This window comes from Aristolochia californica, unplaced genomic scaffold, assembly GCF_029961685.1.
Source record: "Aristolochia californica isolate CCGP_79_NKW_82.1479 unplaced genomic scaffold, dmAriCali1.0.hap1 SCAF_9, whole genome shotgun sequence".
Lineage (NCBI taxonomy): Eukaryota > Viridiplantae > Streptophyta > Magnoliopsida > Piperales > Aristolochiaceae > Aristolochia > Aristolochia californica.
Genome location: NW_027182290.1, coordinates 35,163,441 through 35,188,393, shown reverse-complemented (window position 1 = coordinate 35,188,393; position 24,953 = coordinate 35,163,441). Strand labels below are relative to the sequence as shown.

Here is a 24,953-nt window from a genome sequence, read left to right as displayed (position 1 = left end):
TCTGCTTATGATAACCGTTCAACGGGTTGGGCCACCTGGGCCCACTTGCTTCCTCCGTTTCGGATTTTGGTGGCTGGGTCCGCTCATATGCTCTCTATGTTATAAGATGTTGCAGAAGAGAACTAGACACTCCGTGATAGACCGGGAGCCTGCTTCAGGCGATGCCCGAGAGCTGCCGTAATAGCTGACGGAAAGCTGGGATCGAGCGATTAGCGGAAATGGCATTCTCCTCTTTCAACCTGGCGGTTCCACCAGCTCCTTTTACTGGAAAACACGTTTATAGCAGACGGCCATTAACTAAGGCAGTCGGCCCTGCTTTTCAGGTATCGGAAACCCTAACCATCTTCTTCTTCTTGTTCTTCTCTTGTATGCAAGTCTCCGGTCTGGATGATTAATGATCCTTGTTTTTTCTTCTTATTTTTTTCTGTGAGTTTTTCTTTGTCGTCTGTTAAGGAAGTTGCCTTAGAGCTGCTGATGGTCACAATAGGATCTGATCGGATTCGAAAGCTATCGATTCATAAACTAACTAGAAGTTACTTCAATTTTTCTAATATGTGAAATACGTTATAGCTATGAAACTGGTGAGAGACCCTCATTTCCAGGTCGTCGTATTTGGAATTGGAACTTTCAAGTTTGAACACTTTCTATACTTGCGCAGACGGTCTTGTTCGTGTCAGTTCCTTTGGGCGAGACGATCCATATGTGTTTCACTCTGTATTAATAGGCATAGGCCATTTCAATGGTAAAACAAAGTGTAGATACTATATATTCTATGGAAAAAGGAAACATAGCGTGTGTAATTACAGTGGTGCCCTATGGTCATATGAATCCGTGACAGGTGTGGGCGTTAATCGCCTAGAGATGTGAGAAGACAGTATTAGGACTTTCGTCAGGTTATGTCATTTTCTCATGGCTAATATTTTGGGAGCCTATTAAAAAGTGAGCAAAGAGTTTAACCTAGCCTGGTGTAACTAAATCCTGGATACCGGTGTTGGATTTTAATTCCTAGAACGACCATGGACGAGCTTCCTAGCTAAAAATTCAAAGGGTAGAAGGAAATGTTACTTTTAAAATGAAGCAAGCTTTATGTTGCTGCGATTCTAAACAAATTATTCCTGCTAATTCATTCTTTTTTGTGTTTAATTTGGTTTTTTTTAAGCGATTCAGGTTGATTTGTGGCCTAGGATATACTTTGGAGTAACTGTCTCTGAAGATAGTAGATCAATTTGAATTCCACTGTTCCCTTAGATATTCATTTTTTTTTTCTGTTAACAGTCATTGATGATATTAGTCCATTATATCTGCTATGGATCTTGCTTTCTAGTACATGATGTGCTTACTGGTATTAACATTGATGGACCTTTAGGATGAAAAGTTCATACCAGATATTCTTAATTATTGGAAATCGTGAACGGCCAAGTACATGATGTGCTTACCTGCTTGATCCTGCTTTTTTGTTTATTTTTGTCTTGGTTATGGTTCCATTGTTAAATTCGGTTTTATGCTAAGCTAGTCCACATGGAGCAAATCTTCAATTTATGGCCTGGGCTAATCTGATCAATGTGGGCTCAATCCTTCCAGTTGCTTTGTCTGGTGCATTGGAACCCTGACTCTCTTGAATGTATGGAGAAATCTTCAATAACTCTGTGATATTGAAGTTCCCTCTGCTTGCGTCAGTGCTAGATAATTTTGTCCATTGCTTACAGCAAGGAAAAAATAGCACACATATAGGTGACATGAAGGATGAAATCAGAGATATGAATATATGAAAATTTAAGAACCTCAACTCCAGCATGATTGATGACTAAATTCTCTTACATAGATAAGATGCAGGAAAGTTCAGGACTCACCACAACCCTTCATGGTTTCACGCCGGGATGCAATGGTTTGCTTGACTTCATCTCTTGCATCTGTCTGTTATGCAACATCCCCAGCTGAAGCACAACCTTTAAATCTAGATATTGGACAAAAAATCAAGGAGAAGCTCGATATGCTCCTTGAAAAAGCAGGATTAGCAAAGAAGCTGGAGCCAAGCCCTCCAACCGCTGAGGAGAAATCACTGCCGGGTCACCAATTCATGGAGCAGATTGAGACACTGAAAGAAAAAGTAGGATTGTCAAAGGATTCAAGCCCTCCAGCTGAGGAAAATCAAACTCCAGGCTCCCAAGTCATGGAGAAGTTTGAGACATTTAAGACAAAAGTTGGGACTATCAACGAATGATGACTCAAGTCTTCTTGCTGAGGAAGAAGTTACCTCATCAGTAGTAGCCTACTGGATCGAGCTTCTCTTTAATAGCTACATTTGAGGTTTTGTTATTTTAAACAAAGGTTGCGGTGTTGCAATTGTTTTATGCATTTGAGGCCATGTCAAGAGTTTTCAACACCATCGCAACAATCTGAAGTAAGCCTGCTTCATTTTATCTGAAGATACTTAGTCTTATTAAAATATATGTCTTTCATATATTTTCTGAAAGGCACTACGTGTATTTTATAGTTATCTTTTTTATAGTTTCTTATTAGATTAATAGGAAAAAAATTGTTTAAAAAATATACAAATATTAAACAATTTTTGTAAATTGAAATTTTTTCAATAATATTTTTTCTTAGACTTATCTAATTTGCACCAGAACACAGTTATATGAGATAGATCCTTTTACATGCCCTCTCCTGAGTTGGCCAACAAGGTACGTGATGGTGTCAACTGTTGAAACTTGAGAAGGGCAACAACAAGCTCATAGGACGAGACTACAAGACTAGGGTTTGGTTTGAGCATCTTTTATCCCGAGTCTGACCGTCGAGCTGGCGGAACTGACCAATCAACGTAGATGTAAACTTGCCAAATCTTTGCGTTCAAGATACCACTAATTTCCTTGGTGTCTTTGGCCACAATAGAGGGATACATTCGCATACACCCATCATCGTCGTTTCGGGTTCGCACCGCCCAGTCATGTCTCCGCTCGTCTCAAACGCCGCATCCTGCCTGTTCATTTTCCTCTCCCTCCTGCTGGCGGACCCAACATCTGCCAGAGATCGCCACGTGATACCCTTCCGATCGCTCAATCTCTACCCGGAAAGCTTCAAGTGGGATCCCGCTGCTCAGCACTTCGTCGTCGGCAGCTACCGCCTCGGTTCTCTCCACTCCGTCTCCGACGCCGGGGTTGTCGAAACCCTAATTAACGACCCTCAGCTCCCCCCGGATGTTTCGGTCGGCGGAATCGCCGTAGATACCCCCCGTGGCCGCCTCCTTGCTGTTATCCACGCTACTGATCCTTTCCCTTCATTCGACGCCCTCGCCGCCTACGATCTTCGGAACCGCCGTCGTCTATTCCTTGTTCGTCTGCCCGATGACGTTTCCGACCGTCCGGTTGCTAATGATGTCGCGGTGGATCCTTTGGGGAACGCCTTTGTCACCAACTCTGCTGGAAACTTCATATGGAAGGTCGACCTCGACGGAAATCCCTCCATCTTCTCCACTTCTCGCGTGTTCTTCGGACATACCTCCCGGTACTTAATTATTTATCATTTTAAAATTTCTTACAGTACAACTTTTTCATATAGTTTGGTTCAGTCTGGTTCCGATTCTCCAATTCCTCGTAGTGAAAGAATCGGAACTGAGAACGAGCTGAGTTGAACAACTCATTCATATTTCTAGACGAGTTGCACCACTTCTAGCGACTGGCTATCGGTCATAAGAACTTCGGTCTTCGATCAGTCATGGTTGGTTGAGAATCTAAAATTGCTCCCAAAATTGTACTCGAATTGCAGCGAGGAGTTGGCCCCAAACTGTAGTCTCAACGGAATCGCGTACGCCCGCAACGGGTACCTGCTCGCGGTGCAATCGAACACCGGAAAGGTCTACAAAGTCGACTCCAGCGACGGGACAGCGAGGCTCGTTCTCATCTTGAAAGACCTGGTCGGAGCGGACGGAATCGCGGTCAGAAGAGATGGAGCGGTGGTCGTTGTTTCCCGGCACACGGCATGGTTACTGAAGAGCGACAACGCGTGGGCGGAAGCGGTGGTGTATGACGAGCTTGCTCTCGATGTCGACAAGTTTTCGACGGCTGTTGCGGTGAGAGGGGACAAGGTTTATGCCCTGTACGGGCACATCGGTGAAGTCCTACAGGGAAAGGAGGGGAGGGAGGAGTTCAGCATTGAAGAGATCGAGTGGGAGAAGGAGAGTCAAGGGGAAGCTGTTTGGGCGTTTGTATTGATAGGATTTGGGATGATTTATTTCTTATACTGGAGGTTTCAGATGGGGCAATTGGTGAAAAGCATGAACAAGAAGAGAGAATGAAGAGGGTGGGGGAAGAAGAAGAGGAGACGATGTCAAGAATGATGTTAACTCCTGTGTCAAAGTGATGGCAAAGTGTGCTTTTGAAGCCTTGAGAATAACAGTCAGGTTGGAGTTCCATGGGAGCTACGTAGAACTTTTAATGCTCTCTGTCCCAACTTTTAATCTCACAGCATTTCGTTTCTATTCCATTTTTCTTGCTCGTTTTATTTACAATTTGTTAAACAATGTCAGAGTATAGTGATGGTTTGATGCACGGAAATTATCAAAAATCGGTCCAAAGTGTTTTTACTAAATTTGTGAGTTGTTCATCAGCGCTAATTTTCACTGCTATTTTTGAATTTGGAAATAGGTGGTTGGTTTATGTCGTCCGAGTCCAACTCCACCTAATCGGACTCCCAAACTCAAAATACGTACTTGATTCAAGTCAACCCATATGTTTTTGTATGGATCTCTACCCAAAGTTTCTCATCTCTGTCTCGGAACCGCCCAGTCGTAAATCAATAGTCCCAACCAGAAACACTATATGGCGCAGAGTGGTTGCACTTAGGGGTGGCTTCGAACCGAGCCGGCTCGGTTTGATTCGTTATCTATCGAGCTCACCGAAATCGGCTCGTTTACCTTAACGAGCCAAACTTGATCGAAGCCAGGTTCAGTTCGTCGGCTCGCGAGCCGGTTCGAAGTGAGTTGGATCGGTATCGGGATCGTGAACGAGCAGGAGAGCAGCAACGGGATCGAGAGTGAGGGGGGGGGGGGAGGATTTTTCTTCCCCCCTCGTCACTGCCGACCCCTCCCATTGGTTGTTATCGCCGCCTCTACCGCCGTTGCAGCTGTACGCCGGCCGTCTCTACCGTCGTCGCAACTGCTCGCCGGCCGCCTCTGTGGCCGTTCGTTCGATTTCTTCCTCTCCTCGCCGTCGCTTCCGTCGCTGCCGCCTCCGTCGTAGCCGTCATCCCCGACGATAGGTCTTCCCCAGCGCTGTAACCCCCTTCCCTCCACGTCGTCTCGGTGGAAAACCAAAACCTCTCCCCTCCCTCGTGCGAAGACGATCTCGTACGTGCGAGATCATAAGTGTAAAAAAAAAAAAAACTTTTTCCTTAGAACAATTTAAAAATAAATTTTATAGAAATAAGTTTCTATAAACTATTAGTGTCTCATGTTTTTTTAAACATTTTTCTAATTGAATTTTTTTATTAAAAATCATATAATTTTCTAAGTAAGATTTTTCGTACCAAGAAGGGGTAAAAAATTGTATAAATTTTTTTTGAATAAGTATTTAATAGTTGATGCTGTAATACTTTTAGCATGAAGGGATTTTCATTGCAATTTTGTGTTTGATATTTTATTTAATTAAAAATTTATCGATAAGTATAATAATATATTAGATTGATTATTAATTTTTATTTATTTCCCTAGAAGAGACAATAAAAGGTCCATTTAACTTTCCAAAGAAAAATTTAAAATATTTCTTGTAATTTTCTAATAAGTCACTAATAGTAATAAGATTTTATTTAAAGGCTTTTTTGGGAATATGTATTATAGGAAAAATATTTTTAGTTTTTCCTAGAATATAAATTTTTATCTAGGGGCACTAAGGAGGCCATAATAAATTATGGCCAGATTCAAAAATTACAAAACAAGCTAGACAACAATTGGAGTAAAAAATATTAATATTGGTGCATATTATTCCATTATTGAAATTCAATCTTGAACCTCCCTTATCATTATATTTTTTAAAAATGTATGCATAATTTTATATATAATTTATTCAAAGCCACCCCTACGTGCAAGATCATAAACAAGGAGAAAAAAAAACTCTTTGTCCCTTCCTCATGGCTTTTAAATAAATTGAAAATATATTTTAGTAAAAATACGTTTCTAGAGACTATTAGTGGTTTTTTCAATAAATATTGAAAAGACATTTTTAATAGAAATATAGGGACCATTAGTGCTTCGTGTTTTTTCAAAATATTTTTCTAATTATAAATTCTTTTTAAAAAATCATATAATTTTCTAAGTAAGATTTTATTGCCAAGATGGGTTAGAAAACCATATAGAAAAATTTTGAATAAGTATTTGACAGTTGATGATACAATACTTTGAGCATGAGGCAATTTTCATAGCAATTTTGTGTTTGACATTTTATGTGATTAAAAATTTATTGATAAGTATAATAATATATTAGATTAATTATTAATTTTTATTTATTTCCTTAGAAAAGGCATGAGGTCCATTTAACTTTCCTAAGAAAAATTTAAAATATTTCTTGTAATTTTTTAGTAAGTCTGTAATAGTAATAGGATTTTATTTAAAGGATTTATAGTTTTTATTTGGGTGATTATAAATTGATAGTGATATTTTATTTAATTTTGTTGTGTTTGATTATTGTATGGAGTTTATTTATAATGTTATGCAGTGTATGGAGTGTTTAGACTATTTTATGGAGTGTATAAACAATTTCATGAAGTGTTTATAGACAATTTTATGGAGTATTTATGCAGGTATTATGTATATTGATTATGCCTAATTTTAAGTAGAGGTCATGCCGAATTTTATACAAGTATTATATATATAGATTATGCTCAATTTTAAGTAGAGGTTATGCCCAATCTGATACACGTATTATATATATAAGTTATGCCCAATTTTATGTAGAGGTCATGCCCAATTTTATGTAAAATGTATGTATACATTTTATTTGATATACATTTTTTGAAAAGTTTTAAATGTATGTTGAGGCTCGAGCTCGGCTTGAACTCGTTGGGCTTGAGCTCGATAACAATTTTAGGCTCGAGACGAGGCTTGGCTCGAAGCTCGACTCGAAATATTTAAATAAAGCTCGGCTCGAACATAAGCAGGTTCGGGCTCGGCTCAGTTCGATGCCACCCCTAGCAAGCAGTCCTTAACAATTTAACTCTTGTATCTATAACTAGGTGTGTTACTAAATCAAACTTGTTTGCAAACCGAATTTGGTTTGAAAAAAGCTCAACTTAGTTCAATTTTTACTTGAGCATAACTTGAGTTCAAATTTGAAATAAGACTCGTTAAATATAACAAGTGAGATTTTCCAAGCTCGTGAACCAACTTGTTAGCATAGATTTTTTTACTAAAATACATTTTATTTTAATTACTCTTGTCAATTCCTTCTTTAGTTGGTTGATAGTTACTCTTATTTACCTCAAACCTCGATGACGATCAGTCATTTAATACTTTTGGGTCCTTAAACATCTAATGTTATTATTTGCCCATAGAATAAACATCATTGACCATTGACGGTATTAAACTGGTTATCATTACTATGCAAAGTCTTGGACATTTTGTGATGGATTTAGTTCCATGATACAAAAGTCATCACAAGCTTAAACTCTTGTTAAATGTTTTTGTCTTATCGATTCCAATTTTAAGGTCCAGATCTCGCACCTAACCACATTCGTCAACAGTTTATAATTATAACGCTGTCTGCGTACTACTAACTTCGTCTTCTTTATCGTGCCTGTCTCATTAAATTCCTCACTACAAGCCAATCGTAATCATCCTCGATAACCCTACAGACAGCAACGGTCACCGCCCATGACAGTGTCAAAAGAAATCAAACAAAGAAAATGAAGAAGAGAAAAGAGACCCGTGCATCATTAGAAACCTTCCTTCTATTTTCTACTGAAACATCATTGTAGAGTAACAAATTAAGAGAAACCAGAAAGGCGTAACAGTGGAAGCCAAGCATTCTCTTATGGGAAGTGACCCCAACACGGACAAGAAGGAGACGCGATCGGAGGAGGCCGCTTCAGGTTTCAAAGCCCACGTCCTTTCACCACCACTACGGGGCATTTCGCGTTCCTCGCGCAATAATCCCCCACATTGCCGGACGAGAATAACCTGCAATTCAGTCAAGCTTCAATATTCTGTGCAACATCATAATAATCATCCATCCATTGATGTGGGAGATTTTGATTATAAATTGTTGATGATTGGAAATCGATTATGGGACTGATAAAAAAAATTGGCAGTGTGTAAATGAATTAATTAACAAAAGAGAAAAATTTTGAAAATAAGATTCTGAGAGAAGGAGAGAGATAGTAAATGAGAGACCTTCTCGTGCTTCCATAATCATGGTTGCCGACAACCAAGAGGTCGGCAGCTAGTTTCTTTGCTGCTTCACAAATAACAACTTTTGCTTCTCCCCCCAGCGGGATCATTTCATATGTGATCTGGAAAATACATGAAAGAGGCCCTCATCAGTCCTGAGCTTATGCGCCAAACAGTTTGATATTCAGGGTAGAGGACATTTATATCTGCAGATCATTTTGTTTCAGAAGAATACTCGATGGAAAAAACTGAATTTTCATTATAGGCAGCGAGAAAAAATGGAGAGGACTGCAACGTTTGTTTTCTGTAAAATGGTAAGTACTGGTGCGAGCTGCTTACGTTTTGCTTCTCACATGTCTCCTTAACCAGTTCGAGGGCTTCTTCATTCCATGAGTCGCTTTGGCTTGTCTTCCCGTTTACTGGCAAGCAGAAGTTACCATGAACACGAGCGTGAAATTAAGTAGAAACATCTCTACGGAAGAGAAGAAGAAGAAGAATAAACCTTTCGCCATTTCAGACGCATCAGACGAACTTTGAGGTGAGACTCTGAGAATCACAAAGTGATTAGACGTGAAGGAATCCGTCAGTGGAGGGATGAGAGAGTTTAAGACCCACTGCAAGGCGTGAATACCTTTCTGGTTCGCCTCAAGGGCTACCACTATCTTTCTTCTTCTCTCAACCTCCATTCACTTCGCCCACGGCAGATCAGACAAACCCAGAAAGAAAAGCACCACAGCCACCTACCTCAGTTCTCAGCAGAGAGGCAAAACACCGTCTGAGAATCTCCCATTGCAGGAACGTATTTATAATTAGAGCAACAAGATGGCGACAGATTCCAGAAACCAGCTTAAACTGGGCGCCGTAAAGGATCGTGAAGCCAATACTGGAACTCGTCCATGCTTTGTGGCCATGAAAGGCATGGCCCAGAACGTAATTCAAGCCGGTATTAGGGGGTTTTGAGGGGGCTGGTTGCAGCGTTGTTGGAGATGGTAAAGAAATAGGACCACGGCCGTCCAATTTCCAATTGCCGGTGGGTAATTCTAGAACTTGTGGTTGTTTGTTCGACATAAAATTCTGGAAGTCGAATTTTGGTGACATTTCTTTTGTCAATTAATCTACAACCATTTGTTTAACACAAATATGTTCAAACTCGACAATCTCCAACAATCGCCCAATTATATTCTCTCCTAAATTTCTCCATTTTTTACAATAATCTAATTATTTACAATTTTAAGACTGGAATTCTCCAATGAGAAAATGTTAACCTTGTTGCTTGTTCTTGTACATTGCTCTATTTTTTCTTAATTTCTTTCGAATTCTGTGCCGGATTCATTTGTTTCTTCAATCCTCGTTGTCTTTTTTCTCTTTCTTCTCTTCCCTCGCTTCCTCTTAATTTTGTTAGTTTTTGTTTGAAGTGGAGCCAGATGGTCTGAGGTGAAGTCAACCTGTCAAAATGTTGATTTAGTGAGAACGGGAAGAGTGCTCAGCCATTGGGAGCTTGTACAGAGCAGCGGTTTCAACAAATAGAAATGGGGAGGAACGAAACCAAATTCAAGGCGAGTTGCAGAGGGAAACAGAAAGAAGCCGGCGAGAGAGGGAGGCAGAGTAGTTCCGAGACCATGGCTGATCCCACGCCATGCACTTCTGAAGATAGCCTGAATATGCACTTGTATACCTTGTTTTTGGGCCTTTCGTGCATTCTCCTGAGCTCCAGGTTCCTGCATTTCTTTCTCAAGTTTCTGGGTCAGCCTCGCTTGATCTCCGAAGATATTGTGAGTATTTTCCATGTCTTCTTTGCTATAGTAGCATTTGCATTTGATTTGGTTTCCATGATTTTTGAAGCACAAGAACGTACTGGGTGGTTTGGAATTTTCTAGCTAGCCTTGAATGGTTGGCGGTTGAAACCCTTGCAAGAACTGGTTTTCGAACGTTTATACGCAGGTGGAGATGGTGATCGGCAACACCAATGTTCTGGATTTGCTTGTTCCGAAGGGCCATCGAATGGTTCGACTCTTCACGGAGTATGGAGTGATGAGCCAATTCTTCGTTCTGGGTTTGGAGATGGAACCACGGAATTTGCTGCGGCGACATCCTTCTCGCTAAGCCATCCTCGCCTACGCAGGCATTATCTCCACGTTTTTGGTGGTGTTGTTGGGCGCAGAGTTCATCGGAAAAGGAGTGGATCCATTGGACAAGATCAAGCATCTGATCTCCCTCGCATTAAGCCTCTCCAACAACTCCTCCACTGTCCTCACCCGCGTCATCACCGACCTCAAGATCGGTAAATCTGAAATAGGACGGCTCGCCGTCTAATCAGCCATCCACTGTGATGCGAGCACATTGATCGTCATGGCCGTGTTTCTAGCGCACAGACGAACGGCCATAACGCCGAACACCTTCTGAAAAGAAAGGAGAAAGCAACCTTCAGCCTCGACGTCTCCCGCACTTCGTCTGTCTACTTCTTGGTTGCATCCGAGCTGCTGTTCGTCCGCTATGTGATCAATCCCGGCATCAAGTGGTTCAATAAGAGGCATCCGGAAGGGAAGCCCATAAATGGGAAACTCTTATTCCTCTTCTTCTTATCGCTCCTCGTCCTGAGCAGCATGGCCAAAACCTTGGTTTGCAACGGCAACGTCAACGCCTTCTAGATTGGCTTGGCATTACACAGAGATGCGAAGTTGTCGAGGCAACTGATAAAAAGCATCAACATCTACGTCGGCGAATTCGTCTTTCCTTTCTACTATGCTTTTATCGGGATCAACATGAGTTTTTCTAATTGGATGGGGATGAAGTCGTTCTGGGATCTCATCTTCCTCGTCTCGATCGGGATGATCGGCAAAGTCTTGGGAACTGTCGCGGGTGCACTCTACCTCGGCTTTGGATTCCCTGATGCGATCTGTCTCGGTCTGCTGCTTAATGTCATGGGACATTACCATCTCTTGGGCGCTACAAATGCCATTGAAGTAAGTATAAATCGTTCTCATTCTTCGTTTATGCAATTACACTTTAGTATAAAAAAGCCGATTCAGTAACAAATTTCATGAAAATTTGCAGGTGGGGGTGCTTGATAGAACAGGCTTCCTGTTAAACGTACTCTGTGTCTTGACCACAATTGTCTACATTCCCTGGGTCTCGGTTCTTATCGTCAAGCAGCAGAGGAGCAAGTACGGCAAGCAGAAGCTTACGCTGCAGTTGATAAACCCGGAGTTGCGACTGCGCATGATCGTATGTGCGCAGGATCCTCACCATGTTCCCAGCATGATCAAGATAATCGAGGCGACCAAAGGCGAACCCACGTGGGAAGGTTTGGTGGTCCACGCGATGGATCTCGTGGAGCTCACAGAACGGGCAGCGGCGACTCTCACGTATGGGTTGGGGACAGAAGCAGTGGAAGTATCGGACGAAACGATTGTGGAGATGCGCCAGCAGATTACCGCAGCTTTTGATGCATACTTGGCCGAAAATGGAGACAGGATCTCCCTCCGTCGCCTCCTTGTCATCTCTAACTACAGCAACATGCATCAAGACGTCTGCAATGCGGCACAGGACGCCGTCTCCACCCTCATCATCATGCCTTTCCATAAGAAACAAAGGGTCGACGGGACCTTGGACTACGGCAACGCCGAGCTCAGGAACGTCAACAAGAAGGTACTGATTAATCAACCAATTGCCCGTTTCGATTAAATCAAGTTAATTAATCCATAATTCGAGCTTCCGTGAACTGTTGATCAACTGTTGCAGGTGCTTCTAAATGCTCCTTGCTCGGTAGGGATACTCGTAGACCGAGGCCTCAGTGGAACAACCAGCATCTCCACATCGCTCTCCGAGACTTTCAACGTGGGTGTCGTATTTATAGGCGGAGCTGACGATCGCGAAGCCTTGTGCTACGTCGGTCGCATCGGTGGCTGCCCCAACGTGATGCTCACCGTCATCAGGTTCCTCGTAGACAGCTGGGTTGAAGCTGCCACCGCCACCACCGTCGTCACCCGAAGGTACAACCGGTACTTCAAGATAGCTCGACGTCGCAATCCTAGTACCAGCGGCAACTACTTGCTAAACACCTCCAGAAACATGGAGGAGATTCGGCTCGACAACGAGTGCTTCTTTGATTTTTGCGAGCGCAACATCGAAAACGGGCGCGTTAGCTTCGTGGAGAAATACGTGTCCAGCGGGTCTCAGACGATCGCCACCCTAAGGGACTTTCAGGAAGAAAACAGCTTCAACCTTTACATTGTGGGTTTGGCAGGAAGAGGGTCGTCGATGTTGAGAGCGGAGATGAGCAACTGGCAAGAGTGCCCTGAGCTTGGCCCCCTCGGGGATAATCTCACAGCCTCTGATTTCTCTTTTGGGGCCTCGGTATTAATCATTCAACAACACAATCCTCAAAGACAAGCGGAGGAGAATCTCATCCAAGATGATTTTTAGGCCTTCGGTGCTTCTTCTTTATTCCTCCCTTCAGAATTCTGAAAATATTTTTTAGATAGATTGATTTATCGTTTCTTCACCGCCATTTTATCCATTTCCAAGCTTGCACATTGAGTCAATGAAGTGGTCAACTTTTTCTTTTCGGTTTTTTCAAGATAAATTTTTGTTTGTCTTAAGGAGGTGGGATCGGGTCCGATCAACAGACCGATGACCTGATCACACCTCCCACTCAGGCGGAATCTTCTGGGCCCACATTAACGAAACCAACCCAAAAAGTTGACCTATTATGTTCTTCACGGGTTTGGGTCAATTGGGCGCGGCTCGGATTCCGGTTCACTAAGGTTTCACTTCCAGCGTTTTCTCCCTTTTACCCACATTCAAATGTAATAAACCCTATTGATCCCGTCAATATAACGAACGAATCCCCAAAACCCTAGTTCTCCTCTGCTCAAGCAGCGGCTCAAGTTATTTGAGAGAGAGAGAGAGAGAAGAAAGAGGGAGCTGCAGCAGAATCGTTCACCATGGCTGAAACTTTAGTGCTTCGTGGTACCATGAAAGGCCACTCCGACATGGTCACCGCCATAGCAACTCCGATCGATAATTCTGACTCGATCGTGTCCTCCTCGCGCGACAAGTCCGTTCTCCTCTGGCACTTGACCAAGGAGGAGTCTACTTTCGGCGTCCCCCGCCGCCGCCTCACCGGCCACTCCCATTTTGTGCAGGATGTAGCCCTCTCATCGGACGGCCAGTTCGCGCTTTCTGGTTCCTGGGACGGGGAGCTACGACTGTGGGACCTCAACACCGGCGCCACCACCCGCCGGTTCGTTGGACACACCAAGGATGTTTTGTCCGTTGCTTTCTCAATTGACAACCGTCAAATTGTCTCTGCCTCTCGAGACAAGTCGATTAAGCTCTGGAACACGCTTGGCGAGTGCAAGTACACGATTCAGGATGGTGACAGCCACACCAATTGGGTGAGTTGTGTTCGGTTCAGCCCGAGCGCGGTTCATCCGACCATTGTCTCCGGCTCCTGGGATCGCACTGTCAAGGTGTGGAACCTTACTAATTGTAAGATAAAGTCTACTCTCGCAGGACACGGGGGATACGTCAACACGGTGGCTGTGTCACCGGATGGCTCCCTCTGTGCCAGTGGAGGGAAAGATGGACTGACTTTATTGTGGGACCTCGCCGAAGGTAGGCGATTGTATTCGCTCGATGCCGGAGCTATAATCCACGCTCTCTGCTTTAGCCCAAATAGGTACTGGCTTTGCGCGGCTACTCAGGAAAGCGTTAAGATTTGGGATCTGGAAAGTAAGAGGGTCGTTCAGGATCTGAAGCCTGAAGTAGTCCAGGGCCAGAATCAGGTACTTCTTATGCTCTGTTTTTACTTAATTTCCTCTTTCATCTGTTTTCGGTTTACATTATATCATATGATTCCAGGACCCTTGATCTGTTTACTCGCGACTTCTATTCTTGTAAGAAATTACTTATTTACGATGCACACTGGTCTCTCATCTTTGTTATCACTCCATTAGCCCTATCTTGCTTGCACCTTCATTTACCTCTTCACTGAAAATCTTCCTAAACATTATTTATAAATAGTAACTTTTATTTTATTTATCTGTAAGGAATATTAATTCTCTCTGCTTCTTTTACTACATTAGCTGTAGTGTTTGATGCTGTGTGCATTGCTTTCAGAAGCTTGTAAATACGAACTATATTTGTTTAACCATGTTTGTGTATTTCATGGTGATAATTTTTCTTTTGTAATTTTCTTATTTTAATCTCGTTATTCATTAAGTTTGATACTTTTGATCTGTTTCAAGCCTTCAATTGTCCTGCTTGATATGCTTTCCTGCTGGAGGTATTTCATTGAGGAAACACTCTTTAATCCTGATAAACTTTCCTTGGGTGAGAAATTTGATAATGGTATCCTGGCTGTTGAAAGTTGAAATTGATGGGGTCGATAAAGATGGTTGATATTCTTTTTTCCTAATGAATGTATTTGAAATTACCAAATCTCATTAAAGACATCAATTGCAGTCTCGTTTCTCCAGTATTTTACTGTTCTTGTTTTATTCAGTAGAGTTTACGAATGAAACATACTAGGTGATCTTAACTACATTGTTGAACTACTGCTGCAGATGCTTTACTGCACAAGTTTGAGCTGGAGCGCTGATGGTAGCACTTTATTTACTGGATACACCGATGGTGCTATAAGAGTTTGGGCCATTGGCCGTTATTAGAAAACACTGTCTAAGTTGAAGAATTTTTTCCTTGCAAATTTATCCGTAGAGACAAGTGCCCTGAAGAACTTTTATAGTCTTGCGACCTACTTTTTTGTTAGATTCAATTTTTGAAGTTTCGTATTTTGTTGCCACTGAACAATTTTTTAGGCAATTGTGCTCTGATTTATGAAACCAGCGTTACATAATTTATCCTATCCTAGCAATATTTGGTTCTCGAATGAGATTAGGAAATAAAGCGGAGGCTAGGAGTCAATCACTTCGATCCATCTGAGGAAACATTGAGACCAAACAGTGGCTGTGCCCAACCAGTCACCTAATAAAGCATTGTCGGGCTCTGTACACCACTCCCAAGTTCAACATCTACTTCAGCTTATGGGTAAACCATGGCATGATTTCATATTGTATTAGGCCATGTATTGCATGTCTATCGTCTCCAGCCCAAAACTGCACTGGCCATTAGTGCATATTTTATTCTCAGGCAAGAAGTCATCTCTCATTTTAGAAAACTAGTCAAGGGGTTGGAGTTGTGGTGGTGGAGGCTCCAGTTGCACATATTTGGGCTTGTTTGTCTTGAGCAAAAGGTATGTAGTCCCGTACCAAAACAGCAATATCCTACCCTGTGCTAGCAGAGTCTCTCCAATGCGACTTCCTCCGAAGGATAACCTGTCAAGGACCTGGAACATACAGCACAAACAGTCATCAAAAGTGGAGAGAGAAAATATAATGCATTAAATCTAGATTTAGCACCCTGGGTCTGCAGTTAGCAAATAAACAACTAGCAGGGTCATAACAATGAACTGGCCTAAATATATTGAATGATCTCAAAGTACCCTCCATGCTGATTAGGATTAGACTAATTTTTAGTGAACTTTTTCAGCCAAGCGGAGGAGGTAATCATTTACTTGAATCTCAACCAGAAAAACTTCTAATGTTTTTTCCTTTGTTGTTGCCAATTTCCACCATTGTCAGTTTTTTCTTTAAATTCCAAGAGCTAAGCATGGAAGAGTAGTCAACAAAATAGTCATTAAGAATGAAGCTTTGCAAACAAGGGGCTAACGTGGCCTTCTTTTTTTCTTTCACCTTCTTGAATCTATGATTTGTTTTTTTCAAGTTTTTTTTTTGGAATTAAAGTGCTCTAGATGTGAAGGGACACAAAGGAGGAGTCATATACGAGGTCATTATGTTGGGTATAATTGACAATTACTAAGAAACAGACAGAAGCACTTGGTGATAAATGGAAGCTTTTTGATAAGACTATTTCTATACAGAAACCTCATTCCTCTTACTTGTTCTCCAGTTTCAATATCAAAGGATTGCTGCTTTTCAAATTCTAGACCACTGAATTCATTGATGCAAAGCCCTTGAAATGCCCTGAAAATTGGACCAATAAATTATGAATGACACTGTTTCTGACAAAGTAGTAAACGATTTCAAAATATATATGTCTTTCCTTTTTTCATGTCAAGTAGCAAAAAGAAGAAAAAAACTATTATTACCATCTTATAAGAGATACTCGAGGGATCCAACGGAAAATAACAGGTGTGTTTTCAGCATTTACGTAATAGCCTCCGAAAACAAGGAAAACCGTCATGAGCGAAGGTCCCAATGCCATTGCTGCTTCAATAGTTGGAGCCATGGCTCCAACTGTCAGACCCATGGCAGATGCAGCAAATGATTCCACTGTCACAATGCCACAGAACTTTCCAAATCTAGGAATAAATTTGAAAGTTAAGTCATAACCAGTGACTGCAAATTAAGTACTATTTGTAGGTGACTGAAAATAAAACTATTTTATAAGGTCTAATTGTTCTTCAGTGACTCTGCAATCAATCTCTCTTGCTTCAGTATTATTAACAAACATGTAAGATGTGATAAAAAATATTTCAGCATAAAAATGTAAAAAGTCTTATGAATGTGTAAATGATTAAATCTAGAACCTGTGCAAGTAGCTGATCAAAGAACCAGAGAACTCACCTTGACAAAGTTGGATGAAGCTGTGCCATCGGATACAAAATGGCACCAAAGAGTAAAGGAAATGCAGCTCCAACTGGAATCTCTGCCAGTAATTTAGAAGACAGATATGGCCCTAAAGCATACGAACCCTTGGCTCGCTCTCTACTAACTATTGTACGTTCCTTTGGGAATACACTTACCGTCTTTGTCAGTGCTGCCATTGCTGTGTTTATGGCTGCAACCTTCAGAGAAGGGAGCAAAGCAACATATACTGGTTTACTGGCAAATTGATGAAAAGGCATTGGAAGGTTCAAAAAAGCCATAATATTACGTACCTGAAGTAGTCCCATCCGATCTTGGATGGATGTCTGTGATCTTCCCATTCGCCAAAAGACTGATCCAAATATTAGCGCTGATGCAATTGACATTCGAGCTCGAACTTTGTTAGTCGGGCCATCACGGGAAGCCTAAGCAAGTTAAGTATTGAGCAACTCAGCTAACCATCACAGTAGCTAAAAGAAATTCTGGAATGACATTGACAGAGGATAAAATGCAAGTATCCTAATAACTTTATTCCATTGCTTTACTAGAGATGTTGTTTTAAAACAAATTACATACAACTTCCTCTATGACACAATCACCTTCAATTACTTAGCCAAGTCAAGTTTAATATAGGGGAGTAAATATTTTAACAGGAAATAATAAATCATGGAAAGAGAATGAAATGTAGTTTGTCAATCAAAAAGCATCTTTTCGATGGCTTAGCAGGCACACCTCCTCTTCCAAGACAATGAAGTCATAGTGCAAACATTATAAGTATCATTTCCACATAAAAAAATTAAGAAATTGTGTGACAATTATTAAAATGAGTGAAAAGGCAAATATGCCCCCACAAAGCATCGTCTCAACTATGCTAGGGCTGACCAAAACAAATCCTCCTCCATGCTGCCCTATCAATTGTTAATTTCATTGTTGGGTTAACTTTCTTCAAGTCCTTTTTCACCACCTCCTCATAATGTGAACCCACCTGTATTTTGTTAGCTCATCAACTATTAAAGCAGATAAGAAACAGTCGAATCGAGACCACAATAGATCAAGAAAATTCTTCCTCTCACTTGGATTCAGGGTCATGAAACTTCCATAACAAAACTTCCCATAACAAAGATAGAATATAAAAATTCAAGGATGCAACTAGATTTTCATCAGGTATGGAGCAGAGTAGAGGAAACTGATCAAACAATGGACTGAAGACTAAATAATGCAATTCCACAGATGGAACCAAAAAGAGGTCTTAGCAACTTTTCATTAGAAATGATTCTTTTACCCCGAAAAAAGAATTTAATTATTTACTGACCACCCCTTAGTACTACTGTCTTTTCTCATCTAACCACAAGACTGGTTAGACAACTCTGCAGAAGCATCAGCAACATGGCACTACTTTATGAAGAGGGTAGATTATATGCTAAAAAACGAAATTCTGAATTTCAATTGAACTTTTGACCTAAATGAAACGGATAACTAGTCATAAGAAGGCAAGAACATATTCTCAGATGAAAATTAGCTAATATCATAAGACACTTGACCTTTCGAATAATTAGAAAAAGACATACAGTGTGAAAACATACCTGCATCCATGCTCGCTTAAGAAGTAACCAGAATTGCTTCCACCATCCACCTTTATGTTTTACGGCAAATCTCCTATGAAGTTTTGATTGAACCTTTAAATTTTCCCCTTTGGTGTCAGGAGACAGATAAAGGATACCAGATGGGTCCCAGGAGAATGCCTCAACAAGCTCATCAATCCTTCTACGAGAGGAATAGACACTTTCAGGAGAACTATAGTCAATAGATATGAGATCAGCCAAAAACTCTGCCGGGTTCACATGAGATGGGCAATGATACCTGTTGAATTTAAGTTTGCATCATATTAATGTAAATACTTCTAATAAACAGCCAGGGAAAAATTAAAAGCCACGAACAGGAAAAATAGAGATGAATAATAGATAGTGCCATGCATGGAAGAAAAAAATGCATCTCCATATCTACCACTTGTAAAATAAAAACCACAAGAAAGGAAAATAAAACAAAAACAAAAACACGATTTCCAAGATGAGAACATTAAGGTCATGTTTGAAACCCTCAGAAAGAAAAGATAAAAAAAGAAAAGGAGTGAGAAAGTCCTTTTCCAGTTTTTGGCATTACAAATTTTTGAAGAGAAAAGAAAATATGTGAGAAACTTACCTTCTCTCATAATTAATTTACTTTCTCTAAAAAATCATGGAATTTGGAAAGAAAATAAAAGAGAAAATTTTAATCATCAAAGTTTAAAAATAATACTAATTTTTATTTTCTTTTCCATTTTCCTTGTGCATCCAAACAAGAGAAACTATATTTCTCTTCCATTTTCTCTTTAATTTTCCATGGACATCCAACAAAAGAAAAGAAACCTCTTTCGTTTTCTTTTCTTTTCTCTTTCTCTTCCTCTTCTCTTTCTTTTCTGTTCTCTTCACTTTCTATGTTCCAAACACAGCCTAAAGAAGTTAGGAGAGAAACAATTAATCTGATCTACAATGGTTTGCCCACATTCCTTAAGAAACTACTGGATTGAAACCTGAGTGTCACAAGTTATGAGTCACAAAGTCATTTTGGACAGCTAGGTTACCAAGTTCAATCGAGCCCAATGGTCCTATCTCAATATAGAGTTTTGAGATGAGATGCAATTACATTTCATCTATACTCTCATGAATCTTTTGCAAGTAATACAACATTTCAAAATGATGTTGAAGAAGCATCGAAGCTAAACTTGGAAGCCAACCTATCAATTTCCTCATCCAGCATTACAATGAATTGCCTATATTCCTCGCAATCCCATTAAGATTCATGTTGCTCTAACTATGGAAAGTCCTGGATTAACATTTTTTCTTATTCGCAAGTCAGTAATTCTTTGGCAACATCAGGCAATAGGGCAAAAACAAAGTTTATATCCCAAAACTCTCTTAGTTGCTTTACTCTCATAAAAAAGTAAAGAAGAAAAACAAAAGTAAAAATGAAGAAGAAAGATCTAATGATTAGATAAAAAACTTGAGGATTAGATAACAACCCCAGTTTAGCAAAGTATATTAATGGTTCTTCATGCGCGGGACCCATATATACCACTGCACCTTCTGATAGCAAGACAATGTCATCAAATTTTGCATATATTGAACCCCTAGGCTGGTGGATTGAGCAAATCACAGTATGACCATCCTGAGCAAGTTGCTGAAGTGTCCCCACAACCTTCTCTGCCTGGAATGCATCCAGCCCTACAAGCACCAGAAATGCTTCAAATAATGAATAATACAAATCACATATGCAACACTTGCCAACTTTTTTTAAGGAAAGTTTCCATTTAAATGGTTTGATGATAAGCCACACAATAACATTCCAAAATTTAGACTGCACAGAACATAGTGATCAGCATCAGGAAAACAAAGTATCAACTGCCAAAAATCTACCACAGTAATATAACAGAAGATACTAAAACATAGTTTCCTCATTCAAAATATATCAGATGAACTGAAGCATCACTGTTTTAAAAACGTTCAAGAACCAAGCCAGATTGAAATTGAACTCATCAACAAGCTTCATAATGGAAATAATATTTGCATACCCAGATCAGCTAAGGAAAGATCCAGAACAAACCCGACTGAAATCAAACTCATCAACAACCTTAGAAATGGACTAATAACAATTGCATATCCTGATCAGCTATCAAGAAAAGAAACAGAAGCAAATTACCAGTTGTGGGTTCATCCGCAAATACAACAGATGGGCTTGCAATTAGTTCACAGGCAAGTGATAGGCGTTTCTTTTCTCCCCCACTGATTCCACGAACTTTTGCATCACCAACGTTTGAATCAGCACAACTGACCTATGGAGAAAATGGAGGAAAATGATCCAGGCAATATTACAAGAAGGCTCTAACCATAATATTATTCAGGTAAATACAAGAAGTTTAACCATTATATCATTTGAGTTCATGATAATACAAGAAAAAAACCTGTATTCAGAATTCCTACAAAAGAGTAATCACCTACTTCAATTAGAGAGCTGTGGTGGAAACCAGGTCAATCCACTATTGCATAACAGTCAATGCTTCTTTAAACATTTCAGGTTTCATTTAAAAACAAGTTATTAAAATCCACCCGGCTGTACCAACAATCTAATATGAGCACGTTTATCAGACTGAGTAGCGCTAAAAGTGGAAGAAGTAAACTGTACACATATGCAATTTAAGTAGCAAAATCCAAGAACTTCAGAAGTATGGTACAGGGACAAAGTCATGCTTACCAGGCCTAGTCGAAACATGAGATTGTTCACATACTCATCTCTATCTTCAAGTGAAAGGTCAGGGAGTTGGAGCACAGCAGCAAGAGAAAGAGTCTCCCTCACCGTCAGCTGTGAAAAGAAAAGATCCTCTTGCCTTACGTATGCAGTCCTACCAAAACAAGTATACACATAAGGACACCAAACGTTATAACCAGTAAGTGTAATATTATGTACAATCAGGTAGCTTACTTGTAAGATTTGTTTGACTTTGGTTGCCCATTTACATAAAGACGACCCCTTAGTCGCAAGCGGGGTGAAGCAGCAAGCTGCCCTGCAAGGACATTGAGCAGAGTTGTCTTCCCTGAACCAGATGGACCCATGATTGCAAGCAGTTTCCCGGCTTTGGCCTCTCCACTGACATCTTTGAGCAGAAATCTTACCTAAGAAATCAAGAATAAAGAGTAAAAATCTAACAGAAAAAGAGAAAGAAGTAAATTGTTGCATTAAAGTTACTTGAACCAACTTATATATTTGGTTATTCAAAACCGTTCATGTCGTAATCGAGATAAGAGCAACCAACTTCATTTCGACTATCTCAGTCATTTCACTTGTCCAAAAATGAATCATATCCCATGGTCATAGATGAAAAAGGAAAGTTTAAGTAAATTGATTTATAAATGAACGAAAAAAAGGTTAAGAAGGATATATTAGAACCGAAGGGAAGCGATATTCCAATAACTAACAGAGAGTTCCAGAACTATAAACATAAGCATGCTCTACATAATGAATTATAAACAGCAAACAGGTACTGTGTGTTGCATCAATCAAAACGCACACTACTACTTCCATAATTTTCTACAGGGAAGCAGAACGCAGGATGTAAAAGATGAAAGACACAAACAGAAATTCTTACTGTTTTTCCAGATTTGTCGTCGAGTGAGCAAGTGATGTTGCTCCAACGAATGGAGACCGGGAGAACTTTTCCAGAGACTGGAACTTCTTCTCCATCGCTTGCCTCACTGTCTTCCTCGATTTCGTCGTCCGGCTGATTTCCCGGCAACAGTTTAAAACCCGGACCGGATATTACCCGAATAAAGAGCGCAGCAGCAATGGCGGCCAGCATTCGGCCCACGCCATTCCCGCCCAAAATCACCATTACCCTCTACCGAAACGAGAAGAAAGCCGGTGAAGCGATAGCCAATAGATCAGGAACTGTGAACGCAACACTTAAAGAGTGTCAAGTTACTGAATTTTCTTCGTAAAAAGAAAGCAACATCTAATTTACGAATGTGCGGTTGTGAATCAGTCCCTCACCCCTTTTCGGTTTACTAAAACAGGATCCGCATATCAACAATTAATTAGCTAATCTGTTGACGGAAGTGAATTATTGACTACTTATCTATGCGGAGATGGTAATAATCCTGAAAAGTGAAAAGCAAGAACAAGCAATTGTTAACATCTGCCGATTCGGATACCCATGTCACGAAGAGTAACCACTTTTTTCTTTTTTAAAAATGTCTAGGCAGTCACTTTATACCAACCCGAAGCTCTGGACTGGAGTGATTGTCTTGTCATTCCACGTGAAAATACAGAGCCACTCGGAACTGCCTTCTGTTATCAATTGCTTTATTCCTTATTCACATTTTTGGTCCAGAATTATTTCTCCAATTTCCATGATTTGTGTTTCTGAAGATAATTTGGTCCTTGCGGATTTTAATTCTCGGTTATAGTGGCTGCGTTGGCCCAAACGGTGAAGGGTAGATATGATTATTATAGTTTCTTGAGCTGGGCAGAAAGGATTGTCTGCAAATCGACTGCAACTTCAGCAATCACTTACTTAGGCTGGCCATGATTATAGTTTCTTGAGCTGGGCGGAAAGGGTTGTCTGCAAATCGAAACTTCAGCAATCACTTATTTAGGGTAGCCATTATTATAGTTTATTGAGCTCGGCGGAAGGGGCTGTCTGCAAATCAACGGCAACTTCAGCAATCACCAATCCGTGCGCATTATTCACTCTTAAACGAATACAAGAGAGTAAGTGGAGATATTAGCTAGTGTTTTTTTTCCCTTTCTGAGGGGTTCTGGAGCCCGAACATTGGGGCGCAAAGAGCTCAAAACGAAGACAAAACTACTTTAAGGAAAAGCCTTGGCAGATGCATTTTATTTATCGTCATCGTATGACAAGTGTGGAGCTGCCGTGCATCCAGGATCAAAAGGGTCTTCCGAGCCACAGCAATGCCAATATTGGAAAATTTTACCGGAGTCTGCCGTGTTCATTGTCCCCCCGCTGTAAACACTTTCGAACTTTCTCTTTGTTTCTCCTGAAAATAAGCATGAACCAGATGTAACATCAGAATGAAACAACAAGGAGAACACAATTTTTTCCAGAAAATCCATCAAGGAACACCCCTGCAATCAAAAGTAGTTCACAGTTGGAGCCGATCAGAGCTCTCAAACTGGTAGGAGATGCCGTTCTCGTCCAACATTAGAAGACATTTTGGATATTTCGGTAGACAGAGGTGGATTGAAGAATATCAACCGTTAATGGGAATGAACAAGAAAGCTATTAGGCATATAACCCAGTTGCAATTAATTGATGAAATCTGCATCGGGCAATTAAATTTGTTGTTTGCAGTTTAAGCAATCTCACCCTTACTCTTGTGAAGAGACAAAAATCGAAATGAAATCCAGAAATAAGAATTTTCGCTAATGACTCGTCTTCCTAACCTTCTTTTTTCTCTTTCTTTTTCAGTAAGAAAATCCATGTTCTTTTGAATCGATTCATCGCAAAACAAAAAGATGGAATTCACGAACATCCAACAACATGATACATGGAAGCGCAATTATCCCGACAAATGATTCTGCAGTTGAGGATTCAGACATCTGTTACCACACCTCCAGTAAAATAGGGTTTGCTAAAGACATCACAGGTTCAAGAAATCGATCGACTAGTAAACAGTTTTAAACCTTGACAGAACGAACTCTACCATGGATGATTCGGATAAGCATTATTTTGACCAACAAAATGAATCGAGAAGAAAACAATAACGAGTGAATTTGTTTACCGCCAAAATGGGCAGTATGAAACCGGCAAGCTCGAGGATGGTTGAGGGACGGATCGAACTGCTTTTTGCAATTCTTGCAGGTTTTTAGGGTTTTATCTAGGTTCGCAGCACAATGGATTGCAGTTTCTCTTACGGGAGGTTTGGACCAAAGGGTCACTTTCGGGATTCGGATTTCGGACGATAATTTTGATAGTAAGAAACGACTGGACCAAGAGAACTCAGAAGCCACGGGTGCCCTTGACATGCAGAAGCTCATCGTCGCCATTTACAGGGATGACGCTCTACCGCTATTTTTGGTGGGTTTTGAGGTGACGCCTTCAGCGGAATACCCGATTCCGTGATGCGGGAACGGTTCTAGAATATTAAACTTTAGAGTTAGTGACACAAATAGAATTCATATACATATTTTACAATAATAAAAAATAGAATATTAATATATTTAAATTAAATAATAAATATCATACATTTTAATCAATTATAATAATATTAATATTATAACTACTGTATAAATATTTATTGTATTAATAAATATTTTTTAATAATAATAATTTTTTATCAATTAAACTTGCTAGAAGT

The 24,953-nt window shown here is 40.4% G+C and overlaps 7 protein-coding genes across 7 annotated transcripts; 4 read left to right on the top strand and 3 right to left on the bottom strand.

Moving 5' to 3' along the window:
• Positions 1–129: 129 nt before the first annotated feature.
• LOC137941794 (uncharacterized) lies at positions 130–2,493 on the top strand. Its single transcript, XM_068787376.1, has 2 exons — positions 130–323; positions 1,823–2,493. Exons 1-2 carry the CDS (start codon positions 219–221, stop codon positions 2,219–2,221), a joined length of 504 nt encoding a protein of 167 aa, XP_068643477.1. The 5' UTR covers positions 130–218; the 3' UTR covers positions 2,222–2,493.
• A 298-nt stretch (positions 2,494–2,791) lies between these two features.
• On the top strand, positions 2,792–4,587 carry LOC137941527 (uncharacterized). The gene is made up of 2 exons (XM_068786980.1): positions 2,792–3,504; positions 3,766–4,587. The coding sequence occupies exons 1-2, from the start codon at positions 2,948–2,950 to the stop codon at positions 4,292–4,294; spliced, it is 1,086 nt and encodes a 361-aa protein (XP_068643081.1). The 5' UTR covers positions 2,792–2,947; the 3' UTR covers positions 4,295–4,587.
• Positions 4,588–7,937: 3,350 nt separating this feature from the next.
• Positions 7,938–9,135, bottom strand: LOC137940035 (universal stress protein A-like protein). Its single transcript, XM_068784939.1, has 4 exons — positions 8,880–9,135; positions 8,717–8,796; positions 8,381–8,499; positions 7,938–8,167 (listed from the first exon to the last, which is right to left on the bottom strand). Exons 1-4 carry the CDS (start codon positions 9,061–9,063, stop codon positions 8,083–8,085), a joined length of 468 nt encoding a protein of 155 aa, XP_068641040.1. The 5' UTR covers positions 9,064–9,135; the 3' UTR covers positions 7,938–8,082.
• Positions 9,136–11,157: 2,022 nt separating this feature from the next.
• On the top strand, positions 11,158–12,802 carry LOC137940877 (cation/H(+) antiporter 28-like). Its single transcript, XM_068785996.1, has 3 exons — positions 11,158–11,340; positions 11,432–12,025; positions 12,119–12,802. Exons 1-3 carry the CDS (start codon positions 11,158–11,160, stop codon positions 12,800–12,802), a joined length of 1,461 nt encoding a protein of 486 aa, XP_068642097.1.
• A 455-nt stretch (positions 12,803–13,257) lies between these two features.
• On the top strand, positions 13,258–15,182 carry LOC137940030 (small ribosomal subunit protein RACK1-like). Its single transcript, XM_068784930.1, has 2 exons — positions 13,258–14,166; positions 14,947–15,182. Exons 1-2 carry the CDS (start codon positions 13,324–13,326, stop codon positions 15,046–15,048), a joined length of 945 nt encoding a protein of 314 aa, XP_068641031.1. The 5' UTR covers positions 13,258–13,323; the 3' UTR covers positions 15,049–15,182.
• A 110-nt stretch (positions 15,183–15,292) lies between these two features.
• LOC137940029 (ABC transporter G family member 7) lies at positions 15,293–22,525 on the bottom strand. Its single transcript, XM_068784929.1, has 11 exons — positions 22,226–22,525; positions 21,562–21,752; positions 21,334–21,481; positions 20,782–20,914; positions 20,105–20,306; positions 18,630–18,906; positions 17,340–17,471; positions 17,026–17,246; positions 16,548–16,760; positions 16,338–16,422; positions 15,293–15,725 (listed from the first exon to the last, which is right to left on the bottom strand). The coding sequence occupies exons 1-11, from the start codon at positions 22,466–22,468 to the stop codon at positions 15,558–15,560; spliced, it is 2,013 nt and encodes a 670-aa protein (XP_068641030.1). The 5' UTR covers positions 22,469–22,525; the 3' UTR covers positions 15,293–15,557.
• Positions 22,526–23,240: 715 nt separating this feature from the next.
• On the bottom strand, positions 23,241–24,704 carry LOC137942097 (uncharacterized). The gene is made up of 2 exons (XM_068787780.1): positions 24,378–24,704; positions 23,241–23,633 (listed from the first exon to the last, which is right to left on the bottom strand). Exons 1-2 carry the CDS (start codon positions 24,640–24,642, stop codon positions 23,473–23,475), a joined length of 426 nt encoding a protein of 141 aa, XP_068643881.1. The 5' UTR covers positions 24,643–24,704; the 3' UTR covers positions 23,241–23,472.
• Between the last annotated feature and the right edge of the window lie 249 nt (positions 24,705–24,953).